The 17,845-nt window shown below is 43.6% G+C and overlaps 1 protein-coding gene across 1 annotated transcript in view; it reads left to right on the forward strand.

Annotated features, from left to right (window-relative positions):
* Positions 1–14,195: 14,195 nt before the first annotated feature.
* Positions 14,196–17,845, forward strand: part of LOC143333588 (ras-related protein Rab-26-like) — a 49,074-nt gene continuing 45,424 nt past the window's right edge. Inside the window, exons 1-2 of the mRNA XM_076751690.1 lie at positions 14,196–14,887; positions 16,555–16,665. Of these exons, the coding sequence (XP_076607805.1) occupies positions 14,702–14,887; positions 16,555–16,665 (297 nt within the window). The 5' untranslated portion in view covers positions 14,196–14,701. The remainder of the gene's footprint in view (positions 14,888–16,554; positions 16,666–17,845) is intronic.

The following is a 17,845-nucleotide window of genomic DNA, read 5'->3' on the forward strand; positions in this document are numbered from 1 at the left end:
AGAGCACTTTGTCTGCGCACCTCACACCCACCGTACCTGCTCATGTTGTGGAAACAACCCAACGCTGTCACACAGTTGATTTAATAAAATTGGATCCCCAAAATGAGACTTCTAGTGTTTCAGGGGCGCAATAGTCGTAATGGAAACGCATACACTCCATCCCCCGCCCTCCCTTTGGCTTTATAGGCATCCTTCCAGTGTGAGAATAAGCAGGGGAGACCTGGGGTAAACGGATACTTCCCCACTGTGAGCCCAGTAGTCTGGGTATGACAAGAGTAACCCCACGTCTATCACAAGCTCATATCTAGCCACAAGCCTGGCTGTTGCTGCAGCTTATAGACCCGTTAAATGATGATTGCGAAAACAGAAAAAGTCGAAAGGGAAAATAAAGGTAGCGCCAGTGGGGCTGAGGTGCTGCTGTGGTTTTGTAAGTTGGTTTTGGGATCTGTGGGAAGTCTGTTTAGTCTCCTGCAGCTCAGGCTACAGTGATGTTTCAGCATACGTGTTTACGGGAGTGCCATTTAATAATCGCCTCAATAACAAACTGGACTCTCTGCACTTACAGGGATGCAAGGCGATTTAATGAGGGAGCTCAGTTTGTACAGTATATCGACAAGTGTTGGCCAAATGCTGGGAACACAGGAGGATGATCGAATTGCAGAAAAGGGTTGGCAGTGTTGGAGGGCTGAGCTTGGAAACCACGGAGGTGGCAGCAGAGCCTACACTACAAACTGATGTCTTGGAAAAAATGGACTTTGATGACGTCTTCTTAAAGGCCCAAAAGCATGAAAGGAAGTTAGAAAGTGCAGCTACAGAGCATCTTCATTCACTGCTTCCGCCCCTGGAGATGCTCCATTTTTGTGGATGCTCTGTTGTGCTTCGAGCCACACTGGACATTACTTGTGTTCAAACAATTATGAAAGTGCAAGCTGAAATCTAGACCTCTGAATCGTTGCCCACATCTCTGATTTTTTCAGCAGCATGACAATTCAGGCTGATTATCCATTATTGCCAGACCTCGACTGTGGATAACACGTCGGATGAAGCTGCTCTGCATATCTGTGTGCATTCTCTGGACATGTGACAGCACATATGATAGCTTTCTCGTCCCATGTTCTGATAGTATAGCTATATTGTGAACAGATGATAATCCATATGTGTTTTCCACGCTGCCATTTTCTGTACATACTGTGTTTGTCTTGGAATGATTTCCTCCATCTTGGAACAATATTTATAGCTTTCGTCTGCAACGCTTTATGTCTATATGCAGTATATGGCCATTTGCAAACTTGTTGATGTAAATACAAGGCACATTTTTGGGTGGCTTTATTTGCAACTGCTTTTTTGCGTGTGTGTCTGTTTCACATATACTGCATGTGCTTCTTTACTTACACATAAGACATGTACCATATTGTTGTATCTGCATATATTTTTATTATGTTTCACAACATGTTTAATTCAGTTTCATCATTTGAATATATAATTTTTTTTATCATTATTACTAACACTAATACTTACATTAATGCTATGCTAAGTCAGTCAGATGACTCCCATGGGATGGGGGTGGGGTAATGGGCAGTTTGTTTACTTGCAGTATGTGCTGACACATAGATACTGTCAGTGGACTCTCAGGACAGGGTGGGGCATTAGAGGTGCATGTATGTGTCTATGTGTGTGGTGTGGTGGGTTTTCCAGGCTCCTTAAAGAGCACACATTGTGATAAAGGACTGGGTGCAACAGAGCCCCCTTAATATCATGAAAATGAATTGCTGGTGAGGATTTTAGTGATAATTACAGGTGATTCAGGAAAGATTACATCACAGTTTAAGTGCTCAAAATAACATAATTTCTCTATCAGTTAGATTAAAATTGGTGGTGTGACTCAGATGATATTCACAGATCCATTCCAGGTAGTCAAATTAGAGGCTGATGCAGAGGTGGGTCGGCATCAGCCACCTCTCACATGAATGAGAGCAGATGGAGCAGCGTTGGTTGGGACGGTCATTTACACAAACGTGGTTACAGTGTGGTTACGAGTTGCGGGCAGGCGTGTTCCATAAATGGTTTTAGCTCCCGGCACTATTTGCTATCTTTGAATTGTGCTCTTCTTAAAATCAGTATAACCAGATGACTGTTCTGGCCTCACAGTGTGTGTGTGTGTGTGTGTGTGTGTGTGTGTGTGTGTGTGTGTGTGTGTGTGTATGTGTGTGTGTGTGCACGCGCGCTCATGTCCATACATCACAAAGCCATCTCAGGCCTCTGTTCCAAAATGATTTAGACAGGTTTGTGAGGTTGAATCTTGTGGCCTACGACATGGAGGTTTACTTCCATAATTACACTCTGCAGGGTTATTCGTGTATTTTATGGGTCTGAACTTGTGACCTTGGATGCATCGTGGAACAATTTATGATTTCTTTTTTCTTCCCTCTTGTACATGATAAACATCTGCAAACCTCCCCAGAGCTGACTACGATGACAGCTTACAGTGAAGGAGTTAAAAAAATGAAACAGCAGAAATCTCCCCTTTCCTCTCTACCTCCCTCGCCCCTTCTCTGTCCTCCTATCCCTCTCTCCCTCTTCTTCTTCTTCTTCACTCTAATGTGTTTCTGTAGTCTTTGGAGGTGGAGGGGAGAGACAAAGGGGGGCCGGGCGGGACAGATCCTGCTGCACATCTGAGGTTTATTTGGCCTCTCCCTGGGGAGCGCGATGAAGCACTGCATCTCAAGGAAATTGCCAGTGCTTTCTGGTCGGCTTGGCACACTCTCAAACACACACTCAAACACACACACACACACACACATGCTCACACATACACACTCCTCAGCTGGCTTAAGCCTCCAGCCAGTGTCACAGTGGCAAAGTTTGTCCACTTTTCTGCCCCTCGGTGCCACAGTCCTTTGGTACATGTTCCTGTCTAGTGCACATTATTTCTATGTATAATCCCTTTGTCTTAACACCAGCGACCTCTCTGGAAACCCCCTTTTATGCTTCCAAAGACATGTTTGAATGATAATTTTGTTACTGAGCAGGCCTTTGCTTGCCTTTCTGGAGTCAGCGCTAAAAATGCTCTGTCAACTTTCAAAAATCAAGAAGTCTAAACATGACATAAAATGCTCTAAAAAGACGATGCCGCCAGCTTGAGCATGAGCAGCATGATGAGTAAAGATTGCACTTTCCCCCCCTTTTGTCAGACAGATAAGTTCGATTGTTGCCTTCTTACCTCACGTCCAGATCCATATGTCTGTGTCAGACTCAGGACGTGTGGTGATGGGAGAACACAGAATGATACCACCTCACCCCTCAGGCCTTGACTCCCTCCTGCTCCCCCGCCCATCCCCCTCTCCCTGCATCTACTCTCCACCAGGCTGCCATTGAGGTCAACATCATGCGGGGTTTGAGGACAGAAGGAGACAATCAGACAGGTGGCTCCTCATGCGACCTGGATGTACTTATCCCTTGATCCTCAGCGACCCTGACAGGAAGTGAATCGCTAGCCAAGTGACCCCCTCTGGTGGCCCTTCCTGTCCCCACGTTGCCTCACAGGAAGGAAGGATGCGGTCTGTTGTCCTCAGGCGCCGCTCTCTCGCTCTCCCTCCTCAGCCCGACGAGAGAAAACATATTATTGATTCCAGGCTCGTCTCTCCTCGTGCTCACTTTTTTTTTTCTTTTTGTCTCTTCCATTTCCCATCTTCTTCTCTCTTGACTCAGCACCTACTTTATCCTATTTTGACATAATTCCTTTCGTCTTTCGTCTCTACTGTGCCCCTGTGAGATGTAAGTAAACACTGTGGACGCTGACAAACCACAACGTCGCAAATCCCAGTCGATTACACTACAAGGGTGAATAAGACCCTTGATTTATAATGTTTCCTTTATGAATTTCTGACACTGACTCGTTTATTTGTGTTATTGTTGTTTTATTGACCCTTTGTTTACATTAAATGTGGCAGTCATTTCATGTGGCGGAGAAATCCCAACGTCAGGCTTCTGGGTTTAGTCTGCTCTCAAATGATGTACTTGCACATTGTGAATTACAGGACACCATTTGGTGGTAGTTAGGAGGAGAAGGGGACTTCCAGGCAGAGAGAGAAAGAGACCTCACTAACAACATCAAACACTGTTTTTGTTGTTCTTCTGGCTGTAGTTTAAGGACAGGAACTCAAACGAAAAGAAGGTGAGAAGGTCATGAAGAACTTTTGCCGACTGCTCAGCCATTGGTTGTTAATAATAGCTGCTAAAACGGAGAACAGCATTGTGCAAGAGGTGAAGAACTTTGGCTCCCGCAGGGTTTCAGGGCTTATCCATGCTTTCTGCCGGGGTAACATGAGCACCCAGTGTGACCATCATGAACGTGGTCACACTGGGTCTGATGAGGCAGGCAGAGCAGGTGGTTTATAGCTCCTATGCTGCAGCAACATATGATGGCATTATTATCTACATTTTGGCCTTTTTCTCTGTATATGCAAGTATTAAACAGCTGCAAGTGCGAGATAAAACCATGAAGTTTACACAACATGATCCAGTTTTGAGCAACTATGCTTATAAATGATAAGAATTTCAAATCACATAGTAAAAATGAAAATTAAAAGGCTGTTATACGGAAGTTTGATTCTTCAGATTCCTTTTCAATGAGGTTCATGTGAGGTAAAAATATAAATCTGTAAAGTTTATAGACTATTTAAATATTATATTATATATGTTTTGCGTCAAAAAACGTGAATGAAAGTGTTGTCTGTGAAGATTCTCATTCATCTGGGCTCAGAACTGAAGAAGCCTTTTGGCTGAGAGGCGAAATGTCTTCTACAACCACAAGCAAGTCCAGTTTGGAAGCACTTAGAAGAATGAAAATGTTTTGCTTCTAATACAAAGCACTTATTACTTTTTTACTTTTTTATTTTTTATAGCTAATTCAGATTTTATAATGTAATTGTGTCTGGCCAGATGTCGTCAGTGTCTTTTAGTTGTTTTGCAAGCTATGAAGAAATAAAGTATATGAGCCTAACTGTGTCTTTTTGTGTCTTAAACACAATAAAGAAATCAGACCTAAAGAGGAATAACACTGGAACAAAATTCTCCGTGACCCTTGATGCATCCTCTACCTTGCAAATTCAGCTATAACCTATATAACCACAGTTTTGAACATCCTTTAGAAAACTTATTCCTTCAAAATTCTGTAATTATTGCTATATAAAATGAAAATATTATAAATATGTTTGCTTTAAACTGGACACAAATCCTCGTTGACCTGGAAAAAATATCTATTATCTATCTATATATCAATTCTAACATTAAATTTGAGCACAACGACGAAGGATTTGTGATCTACAAGCCAGTCCAACACTGTCATTTTGCATAAATGTTGCAAATTAACAGAAAAATTCAGCAAAAAGTCGATTTAAAGGTCTTATTCCTTATCATTATGCCAGAGTCTTAAACAGAGAAATCAAATGGTTTCCGCGGATAAAAGTGAATCCTATTCTTTGTTTTCTAAATGGCAATATAACACGTTCTAAAAGACTTGGGACACACAAGAGGACAGCAGGGAGAGAGCGGGAAGTGAGATGTTGTCATCCCACAGGTGTTTTTCTCCCCTCTATCATGTCAGTCTGCAACTGCATTGCCACCTAGTGGGAAAGGAGGCTTACTGTCTTGACACTGCTGTGGTTTAAATGAATGTATGTTCAATAAACTGAGGTTGTATGTTCTATAAAAACTGATTTAAAGCAGCGATACATGTACAACTGAACCCAGCATAACTGTCGGGTGTCTGTCACCATAGTCTCTTTGTTCATCAGCTATTTCAGGTCAGACTGTTGGTCTGCGACCATAAAGTTTTCCAGCTGAGCTCCTCCAACCAAACATCAAGCCAGTGAGTTCACATCTGGAGCTTATGTGGGAGATAGACATCAATATGTCAGGCCTTCGGGCCATAAGAGAGCATCCCTACAGTTGCACAGAATCAAGAATGCTCATAATAAATAAATCACTTATCAGCAGCTCAGAAGGGGCTGAAGACACTTAAAAACTGTGTCTCTGTCTGCCACAAAGAGAGAGAGAAAATGGAAGGACTGGAAGAAAGGAGGGTAAAAAGAGCGAGCATGTTGTACAGGCAAGCGGAGGTTTGTTTGGCCACGTTTGGCTAATTGGTCTCAGCGGTGCAGCTAATGGTTTTAGGTTTATGTCCAAGCTCCACTGAAAAATAAGTGGGAACCAATGAAGGGCTAGCTGCTGAGTTTTATGCTTTTTCATCATTTTGCAAGAGAAGCAGGAGAATTGAAATTGCAGAAAATTGAAAATGGAGACTGAAATCACCTAATTTAGAGCCACACATAGCACATCCTGTCACTCCTTCATGTATTAAACAGATGTTAGGTAAAGCGAGTTTGGAACTGTTTCATCCATTACAAGCTATTTTAGGTTTTCACACCCCAAATGTCAAGCTCACATGTGAAGATCTGTAAAATGCTTTCATCCACTTTGATAACTTCCACGTCTGTCCCTGTCTTTCAACCCTTTCAGGTTATAAGTGGTGCTTCTCCTGACCCCCACCAGTCCATTTTGTCCATCTTTCATCGACTGTAGCTGAGGCACGCCGCAACAAAGCTCTGCTGTGGTCAGATGGCATCTGTCCCTTCAATAATCCTGGCGTTATCGCTGCACATCAAAGCGTTAAAGGCTTGCATAATTGAGTTAACGAGTGTGTTGGTACGTAACCTGATCCTTTATTCCCTGTGAGGACTGCGGTCACAGTGTGTGACCACAGACAGAGACCAAGAGAGAGAGAGGTGGAGAGAGCGGGACGCTAAAGCCCTGCAACAACTGTGGGTTCATGCTGTGGGCCTGGCAAGCCACACAGTGCCCTGGGCCAGTACCAAGCTAATGAAAAAACAACAGTGGGCTAGTGCTGGTTTGGAGCCGGGGCCGGAGCGCCATGCCCACTGCACAACTGCCCCGGTCAGCACTGGCACTGGCCACAGCGCCAGTTGTCACGGCCTTAATCCTGCCTGCTGAATGACCTCATCATTGCCTGCCTGCCTCCCTGCAGCTGCTGCCATGGCTCCGGACTTCAACAGCAACAGAGTGACCTCACCTACGCAACACACACATAATCACATGCAAACTAAGCAGATACACTGGTGTAGTGCCCATAACATGCAAAACCTCAAAGGATAAGTCCCAAATCGCAAGAAGACATTTTTTTCTATTAGCGGTCTTTGGTCATGCAGAAAGATTTAGTTTCAGACTTCTGCCTCCGCCTCAGTACAATGGAGATAAATGGAATTTGGTTGTGTTGCTCAAAGCACTGAAAAATTACTTTTTAACCTTCAATACGTCTTTCCAGAAACAAAGTCCCCCTCACGCTGGAAAATTCATAGACTTTTCTGTGGGGAAGTTTTGATTGGAACTACTTTCAATAAAACGAAGTGTCCCAGTGAAAACTGTCCACAGTGAGGTCTGTGCATTGTCCAGAGTAACCATGGCATTATTAGAGGATTCTGGACATGATGATATACGTGCAGAACCAATTCGCAGTGCCAACACAGGAAGCAGTGTGCATGTATACCTAGCAAACTGAAAGGTAGGGGTGGTGGATGTGACATGTCACATGTCTGATTTCCATGGAGACAACTGAAATTCATATCAGGTCACTGACGTAGAGTATATAATAGAAAGCCACCGTGACCACTAGCTGGTTTGTGGACTCGAAACAGTTCAGAAAAACTGAGTTTGGCATTATGGCTGTGTCAACTCACTTTTTTTAGAACCAGAAGGCACCACGTTTGGACTGGAGAAGGTGGAGCTGGAGAGGAACGAGGGGCAACTGACTGAGAACCTGAGGACAAACGTCAAACTGGACTGCACCCGACTCTTGGTTACGCTGCTAACAAAGTTAGCTTCCATCATTCAAGATAAACTTTGTGTACACAGTGCCTTGCGACTGAGACCTTAAACTCATTAGGAAACTGTTTACTGAGGTAATAAATTAATTGAGAAGCAGGGTCATTTTCCTTACAATTGGACTTGTTTTGCAACCAATGGAGTCGCCCCTGCTGACCATTAGAAAGAATACCTTCGAAAGAAGCTACAATGGCTTCACCTTTCAGATCCGGAGGCCACGTCGATTTCTTCTACACAGTCTGTGCTAACAGACCTGCAATTAATGTTCTGAACTTTTCTAAACACAACTGTGATATTTTACCTCATATATTGTTCGCTTGTTTTTGGCTGTTACCCTAATCTTTCCCTATAATCTTTATTCTTTATCTTTATTCCATAGTTGCAATGGACAGATATAGCAGAAAGCAGAATTTGAAAAATGTTTGCATTGGACAGAATCTGGAGCTTTGCAGAATTGTACAATATAGATTTTCATGTCTGGCAGCAGGGTTGCTGAAAACTTTTGCAAATGAAACCAAAAGTACAATGCACAGATAAGAACTAACAGAAGGTGAGAACTTTTTTTTCTTTGTGATTTGGGCGTATTGACCTTTTAACTGCATAAACAATAGCAAATACAACAAAACATGGATGTATCATGTAAACATGAGGCTAATTGACATTCTGTATACATTCTATGGTGCCTCCATATTGCACTCATATCTAACAAGATCAGATTGTCCTGTACATACAGACTAAATTACCGTGAAGATAGGTATTAAAAGACATAAACACAGATGTACATAGTGTCCATGAACATATATCCACACACAGACACACTTGTGTGTGATGAAAATAAAGAGACACTTGCTCTGTTGGCACCTCCTCCAATCACACACGCCGCCTCCACTCCTTCATCCCAGCTGTCACAACTGCAAAAACTCTACAAATACACACGCACACTCTCGCATATTCACACTCACCCACACACACCACTTTTCCTGCTCACACCTTTTCCCGCTCTCCATGGCTCTCTCCAGTTGGTGCTTGGTGTGCCCACTCTCTGCCGCAGCTTGCATGTAATGTGTGTGTGTGTGTGCGTTTCTGTGTGTATGTGCGTGTGTCTTTTATTGCGGCAGTTCCAGCTGAGCTCTGACATGTAGTGCCCACCTCTGGTCCTGCAGCATGAGAGAGAAAGTGGACAGTGAGTCATGGTTTATGACGGCCTCGGCTAAGCTGTGAAAAATTACGGCCACCTAAAACTCAATCTGTTCTGCGTCTGAGCGCAGAGAAAGGATTGAAATGGCAGTGTGCAATTTAGGCACGCCTTGGACTGAACCTCTGTTTTTTCTCCGCTCCAAGTGCTCCTCTATTCTTTGCCCCAACTGTCCGACTCGATCGAATGTCACGATCAATGTGTGAAATCACTCCCGTGCTTACTCTGCTTGTTTTTGGTATGTGTGAGCGTGTCAGTGCACTCGGCGGCAAATGCTTCCTGTTTGACACCATTTGTGAGGTCATAAATCTGATCACAACAGCAACAGAATACAGTGACACTGACGCTTGCAGGAAGCACCCAGGATTAGCGAGGATTTATGGTTGGGCCTCGGATAACACGCCCATCACTTGTGAATGCACTCAACACCCTCTTTCTTAAGATGATAGACATCTCTGCAAGTAGAAACAACAGTGTCTTGCACCTTAAAAAAGCAGAGCAGATTCAGATTAAATTTAGCCTAAAGGGCCTACATCCAAATAAATAAGGAGACTGAAATAAGGAGCAGATATTGGGGAAAATTGGGCCCCTGGTAGTGATTATTACCCTTGTAGAGTTTTTCCATCCTCATACCCTGGCTCAGACTCTTGTGTCTGGATCTTTTAAAGGGTCCGGGGAGGGTTGGGTACGTATTATTTTCAACACTTCAGATTAAACCCTGCTACAGCTCTCTGAGGCCTTACTAATACAGACCCCCTGCTGGGTTACAGTGAAATTAAAAATGAAAAAAATAAACGCAGTGACTGTGAAAACAGTGTTAAAACAGAGGTGGAAATTGCAAGTGTGACACTGAGATGCTGTGGTGACGTCTTTGGAAAGGTAATAATTAACCGTGTCACCTTTTTTACGACGTAGAGGAAAGAGAATTAAAAATTTTGTGTGATGACAGATTTGAAGTCAGGGCTTGGCATCATTGGTTTAGCACATTAAAATATGGCAAGATTGAGCAAAATGATCAAGCCAAGACAATTTCAAGCCACCAGAACACATTGTTTTTGTAAAGGCTTGTTTCTCTCCGTTTTATCTTGTACTTGTATGCACTACAGTTTGCAGAGGTATCAAGCTCTGGGGTGCACAGTACACTGAGGACATTAAAATTTTGACTTTGATAATCAGCCCCACCTACTTTAAGTCCATTACATTTTCTTAATCTTTCACCCATTGTCACTATACAATATAGCGTAATATGCTTACGTAAAGTAAGCATAACATTTCCAGACAGTCTATCTGCCACAATGATTTAGAAGGCCTAACAGAAGGTCTGTCTTTGATGATGTGAGATTGTGCTTCTGTGCAATATTAGCTTTCTTTTAGCTCCATTTTCGGTCTCCTCCAACTCCTGAGGAAAATATTTGGCTCTTTAGCTGCTAAATGCTCCTCTATGTTCGCCAGCTAGTTGCTAACTGCGTCTGTCTGCTAACTAGGCATGAGTGTGCAGTGTACAGTGGGTTTTTATAACTTATTTGCTGGAAACTACGGTCGCCAACAAGGGCAAACATGCTGCAAAGGCCCAAAACATTTCCATTTGGAAAAATGTGCTGCAATGCCAAAGCAAATAACAACCGAAACATGCTGCTACAAAGTCTAAAACATACAAACCCTGAAAAAACAAATGCGACAGAAAAACACTGCATATCAAACCAACACAACAGAAGATCTCCAGGCCTCTAGGGGGAGCACTAAGTGGAACAGCTTGATTTTCAACACCAGAGAGAGAGAGAGAGACCAGATGAGCTTGGTTTTGATGCTAAAAAATATTTTTTAGAACTGCTTCAAGGGGTATTAAGAAATACATTTTGGCATAGTCTCCATATAAAGCAATCTCCTTCATTAAGTCATTGCAGACTTGATCATCATATTTTTCAATATGTGAAAACTGCTGTAGAGTCAAAAGTAGGATTTATCATAATCTGGGTTATAGATTTAAAGTCAAAGTACGTGATGCCTCAAACTGAATACATGCCTCCCATAAAGGATAATTATTTTAGGTCAAAATGAATACAAGGCCACTTATATTGTAAAGATATACACTCTAGGATTTCTTATTGATTGAAGCATGTCTGATATCACTTTTTTTTTCCATGATCCACTGTACACAAGCAGCACCCATGCAGCCAGTTTCCTTTCTCTTTCTCTCTCTCTCACACACACACACACACACACACACACACACACACACACACACAGACTCTGTTTCTGTCATTTATAAAGCCTCAGGGAGCGAATGAGTGCCTGGCACTACCAGTCCACTGATGGTTGCTCTCGCCAAAGCCTGACAAACAGAGATGGCGGCTGGCAGGATGCCCCCTGCCCCTCCTCACGGCGCTCGGGCCGCAGGCAGCTGAGAGAAAGAGCGGCCAACAGATCAACAGTTGCTGTGACGTTGTTTGAGCGACTGGCCGGGCTGCTGCACGCCACCCAGCCCACGTTCAGGGCACCTGACCCTGGGTAAACTGACAAATGCCTGGCCTTTGGGTGCGCCTGCGGAGTGATATGACCCTGAGGGCGCTGCGACTGCAACGGGCACACACACACCCACACAGGCGCGCACCTTCTGTCCACCTTCTGTTCCCAGTTACAGTGTTTTTCAAGCACCTGATCGAGTACGTTGCTCTTGCACTCACCCACACTTTTCAGGTGTTTTGACTTATTGTGATGAAAATGGCACAGCTCTAAAGATGCTTGCTCCCAGGAACAAGTGCTGTAATTTGCTCCTAATTAACATGTTGTGATTTGATGTATTCTTGACAGCTGAATCACACAGTTGCTTTACAGTGCATGACACTGGGAAAAAAAAAAAAGCTTGAATTTCATCACTGCCTTGTTAGTTTTAGCTAAAAAAGTACATTTGTTAGATTAGATTTCTCTCAACTGCCTCCACAGTCTGTATTCTTAGACCGTTTTATGTGCTGGTGATGCCAGATATGTATTTTGGCACAGGCACACACAAGCATATGGTACACAAGTACACATTATAGTCTGGCAGAGTACAATACACTCGTTGGGCATATTTAACTCATCTTGACAAGACTGTTAATTTCTCTGAAACCAGGGACGGATTCCAGTGACCCTCTGAATCCACGTCCCGTATTCCCTCCAAAATGCCCAGCTGTTGCCACAGCAGACAGCTGCTTTTGGGGTAGAACGAATCTCAGCTGTCAAGGGGAGTTGTGCAAGGGGGCTGGTGGATTTGGGGGTTTGTATTCCCTCAAACCAATGACACTCCACTCCCTACTCTGGGGTGAGTTGGGTGGAGTGTGGAAAAACGCTGACAGACTGCAGATTCAGGGACAGAAACCAGAGGCTACAGCTGTCTGCATGTTTACAACCAAAGTGCTCAGTACCTCTGAACTGGAGAGCTCTCTGGTTAAACAAGTGACATCCCCCAAAAAGTCCACGCACAATAACTTCCTCATGCTCGTTGTGCAAACTACAATGTTTGGCAAAGTAGAAGAGGAATCGCATATGCTTGTTATTTTGATGTTAGATTAGATTAAAACTATTTTTACATCAAAAGTTTACCACAATGCAAGGAGCTGAACAACTGCAACCCGGCCATCGGCAAATCCAGTAAGAGGTGAACATGCTGTCAAATTTCATCCACAGCACAGAAACTTAAATATGACTCACAACCTGTTTATAGCTCTGGTGTTTATTCCTGGGTGGGTTTCCAATCTGTTTAACTTGTAAACGGAGCTGCCTCTCGGAGAGTTTAACCTGGTATTATTCATGCCGCACATTGTAAAGGTCAGAGGTAATACAAGCTGCACTTCAGACTCCTGTTGTGGGGAGCAAACAAGGTCTCTGGGCTATGATCTTTGGGTGCATTCTAATGAGCCTGGACAGGCTGGCGCTTGATCAGAAAGGCAGTTGTATCGTACACAAATTTAACATTGCATAACAAACTAGATTACAGAGCCGGGAAACAACAGCATCTCATTACTGGCCACAGAGGATCAGGGTCTAATCAGAATATGCTGCTGGTCTTTGTTGCAAACGTAAACAATATGGGGACCCTGCCACAGAGCGACATCCTCCATGCTACAGCGAGACGTTCGAATCATGTTGTGAATTATGACGGGTGTGGGTAACAGTCACAGAGAGGCCAGTGACCATCTTTTTGACTCTTCTGCTCTGATCAGAAGCAGCTTGTTGATGGAGGATGAAAAACAACTGTAGCCTATTAAAAGGCCTGCCGCTGATGATAAAGACCTGCTGTATATGAATATCTAATCACAGTTATGATGGACATCTCATATGACTAAGTCTATGTGGCATATTTTGTCGTTGTTGCAGTTTCCAGCAGGACTATCCTCTCCTACACTAAACATAGTTTATTTTCTGTTCAAAGCTGTGTATTTTGCCATTTTTCTAATCATTTTATCTATAACAGTTTAATTTATTTTGGAGATACCTGAACCTAACTTCGTTGTTCCTCCTTTTTTATCTTTCTGTCTTATATTCTTATATCGCCCTCTTGTGGTGCTTTGTTGAAATCACATCCACAGCACATTCCACAGGTGGCTTGGTCGTGTTTTTCTCCACATCATGGCAGTAATGCTCATGCTAATAGGAACAGATTGCTCTGATTGCTTTCATTTCATTCACTAGTTACATGTGTTCGGCATTATCTTTGCCTCTCATTCAATTATAGACGTCATATCATGTGATCTAACCAGTCCTGGCCTGCAGCTACGTCTCCTGCATGCAGAAAATAATAATAATACATAAAAAAAAATCTTCACATCTCCACCCCAACAGAATAAAGCAGAAATCATGAACACCTTACTGACAGACATAAATCATTTTTGTGCTGCAGTATATGTACCTTATTTTTGAAGGTTTATAATTCAATATTCAAGGTTATTGCCAGGAAACAGCCAGAAAGGACAGTATTAAAAATATTCTAAGGGGAAAAACAACATGGCATCATAATCTTGCACCCATGAGGATTTCATTAAATCTGGTCATGAGAAAGTATTTGCACAGCTGTTTTTCACCTTTCCTTTCCTCATATTCTTCAGTGACAGTCCCATCACACAGGACAGTCACCTTGTCAGTGATAACGTTAAGTCACGTGGTGCTACTGCGCTGCTCAAAAGTTACCACGCGTCTCTATAATAAATCTGCAACATTTATCCTGTGACTTTATGATGTGAAGATAGAGGGCTCAGGCTGTTTTTAAGGGCGTCTCTGCGTCCTGATTGTTGTGCGCTCAAGGTGGAGTTTTCCGCCACATCGCGTCTAGTTTGCTGCCGCCACAGCGCGCAGTACTGAGGCTGTTGTCCTGAAAGGAACAGGCTGTCAGGAGCAGGAAGCGGCTGAACAGCAGCGGAAGCGAGAGCGCTTTTTGCGTGTCGGGACATTTTCAGCCCTACTTTGAGTGGAGAGGTGTGGGATCATGCGTTCAACGCGCAGGTGAAAAATCTGCTGATTTAAGTTGGTCGCTGCTGCAACTTTTCAACCTTGTGCAGATTCGGGCTTTGTTATTGTTGTTGTTGTTTTTGCTTTAGCTTGGATCCAACATACTTTTTGAATTTTTGAGAAATGTCTCGCAAGAAGGCTGTCAAAGGCAAAGCCGCGACCAGCAGCCCGTCCGCAGGCAGCCCCACCGGGAAGGGCAACGGGAAGGCTGCGAGGAGCAGCCCGGGCATCGTTCAGATGAACGGCGTGGTCCATCCCAGCAGACCCTCCATCAGCAACAGCAGCGAGTTTTATGACATCGCTTTCAAGGTGAGATGTTGATGCATGATAACAAACCCCAACTCACAGAAAAGTGGGCTGTATTTTGTCTTTTACCATTAAAACATCAATAAAGGACATGAAGAACAGTAATGGACATATGGACACTTTTTGGCTTTTGTTTCCCTTTCGAACGAAAATGCGCACAGTAAACCTGTTTGTGTTTTACTTTAGTCTTTACCAGTGTTGTTTTCCCGTAAAGCTTCCATTGCATTGCGTTTTACAACCACCTTTATTCATAAGCCAGCTCCTGACAGCAGCTGTGTCAATAGACGATCGATAACCTGAAAAGGTGCGCAGCGCCCCGCAACAGCCGACAAATCACATGCGCAACTGGTTGAACGCACGTTTGTCTCGGCGGCCTAAGGTCACTGGGTTTGCGTTTGAACAGCGAGCACTCGGCGAGCTTCACCTCCCCGTAATGTGAGCACTCGTGTGAGTAGAGAACTGTCACTTCACCACAACACAAACACAGATTGACACCCACAGATTCTCAGTGTGCACTCCCAGCGTAGCTTCAAGGGACTTGTGCCACCTACTCCATGGTTTTGAAGCAGCTGTTTGATGTGAGTGCACACTTTACGTTGCTCCTTTTGCAGAGCAGTTGAATCGATTGCTCCATCCAAGCTCTGAACTGTATTCGTTGTTCATTAATTGCCATTTGCTGGATGCATTGACTTCCATTTTTCCACATTTTTAGTCACAAGTCCAATTATATTCCCTTCAGTTTCTTTTTAAGTCCTTTCTAGATCTAGCTGTAATGTTTAGTTTTACACTGCAAGACTGAAAAGGATTCCACCTGTTGACTTTTAGGGTACCTTATTACAGGTGGAGCTTTGCAGAGATCATTTGCACAGTTCACTGTCTACTCTTCCCTCTGCTCATTATTCTGCATTGAGTCTGTGAGGAAATTGACTGCATTTTATGTCTAAGAACCTAAGGGCAGGGAGAGACCAGGTGCCTCCTCCTGCACATTCCTGCAAACACTGGGCTCATGTCGAGCTGTTTACCCATTGCCACATTTTGCATCGGTTCCTTGACCCTGTTACATCCTTTCATTCCTCTTCCTCTGACTGTCATCTGCTCTCTGCTTCCTCTGTGCACCCGAGAGGCGCTTTTGGATTTCCATTGTCTGGGGCTCACAGTCCCTCAGCTAACCTGATAACAGTAATCACATAAACCCTTTAACTCCATCACAGCTCAGAATAAAGAGAGAAAGGCGAGGCAGGAATGAAGCTCAAGTGTGTCTTTGTGTTTGTGCACGCGCACACACGCGCATGCATGTGGATTTGAGATGGTTGTGTACATTCACACACTTACAGAAAGGCTCGGTCCGCTGGCGGCCATGATGAGAAGCCACGCGTTCATTCACACGCACCATCTTCACTGGCTGAGCACCAAAATAGCAGGAGTGATTTAGCTGAATGACTCAAATGTTCTGTTTTTTTGGGGTTTTTTTTTTCAATTAATCAGAAACATTTAAAATTAAACATATGAGCAACAGCACACTTTTGTCCATGCTCCTCCGTGTGCTTTTTTCTGACATTTACTTGTATCGATCAGTCGGAAAGTTCATCTGGTTGCGCTTTCTTGTGCGTCTTACTTTTAGCCTTCCAGTCATTCCCGGCTGAGTTTTTCCTTCTTGGCTTCCTGTGCAGGTGATGCTGGTTGGAGACTCTGGTGTGGGGAAAACGTGTCTGCTGGTGCGTTTTAAAGACGGAGCTTTCCTGGCTGGCAGCTTCATCTCCACTGTGGGCATCGACTTTAGGGTGAGTTTGAATCAGTGGAACCAGAAACAAGCAGAAAGTGACATTTCACTCTCATATGTGCACACGCAACACACTTGCAGGTTTAGTACCTTTTGTAAAATGGGGCCATATGTGCTAATAGGAGCAATCCAGTGTCTTTATATGTCCCGGAGCTATGAGTATTTCCTGTGTGAAGTCTCATAAGATACGATATTGATTTCTTAAATTAGTTCGACATGCTTTAGTTTTTTTGTCTCCCTGGGTGATAATCGTGTCTCTCATGTGCCAGTTTTGTGGTCCCACACGGGCAGCCAGGAAAGAGCTTGTCCATCTTTGCTAATGATCACACTCAGGTGGGTCCGTCCGCCCGCCCAAGAGACCGAGACAGGCGATCATTCAGAGCAACACGAAGACCCAGCCAAAAAGAGACAGTTCGCTACCTCCGGCTTGGCAGTGACCTCATGCTTAGCCACAGGAAGTGCCCTGGGTGTCTGCTAAACCACTTAATCAATGGGCTTTTTCCTTTTTTTTGTTTTTATCTTCACTCATTGTCTGTTCTAAAAGGCAACTTATGTTAAATGCCCTTACACTGACTGGAACATGAGCCTGTGCAGTGTAGCAAATGTATTTATTGTCTGCCTTGTCAGATATGTTCTACAATATCATCCGTCCAGTCTAGTACAAGAGCCCCTGCAGAAAATCTTGCTTTTAGAAAGGTTGATTATATTAGTTTTTGTCGGCACTGTGTCTGAGAGATATTAAGACTCTGGAAGGACAGTTTAAAAATAGATCTATTTTTTTTATTCCACGTACTCGCCTTGCTTGTCAACACATGGTGCCTACATCACCCACAATGCAACTCAACAAGCAACAGTTCAGTCAGAGTTTTGGGGGTGGTATGCTAATTGCTGCTAACGTAGCCTCTAGCAGCTAGCCTCAAGTAGAGATGAGGAGTGGGCTGCAGAGGTCTGGTAAGCTTACTTCTGTTTTTTGTTTTTTTCATTTTATTTGTAGTTTTCAGACCCGACCAACACTGACTCAGGTGACATCACTTGAGGCGCTCACACAAATGCTTTCTATAACTTTTTTCACATCTGCAGTAGTACTCCACAAGTCCTGTAAATAGACTTTGATGTGGTAAAATCATTGGAGTTTTCCTTTAATTAACTTCTGTGGTCATGTTTCGGTGCCATAGTTTGTG

Source organism: Chaetodon auriga, chromosome 16, assembly GCF_051107435.1.
Source record: "Chaetodon auriga isolate fChaAug3 chromosome 16, fChaAug3.hap1, whole genome shotgun sequence".
Taxonomy (NCBI): Eukaryota; Metazoa; Chordata; class Actinopteri; order Chaetodontiformes; family Chaetodontidae; genus Chaetodon; species Chaetodon auriga.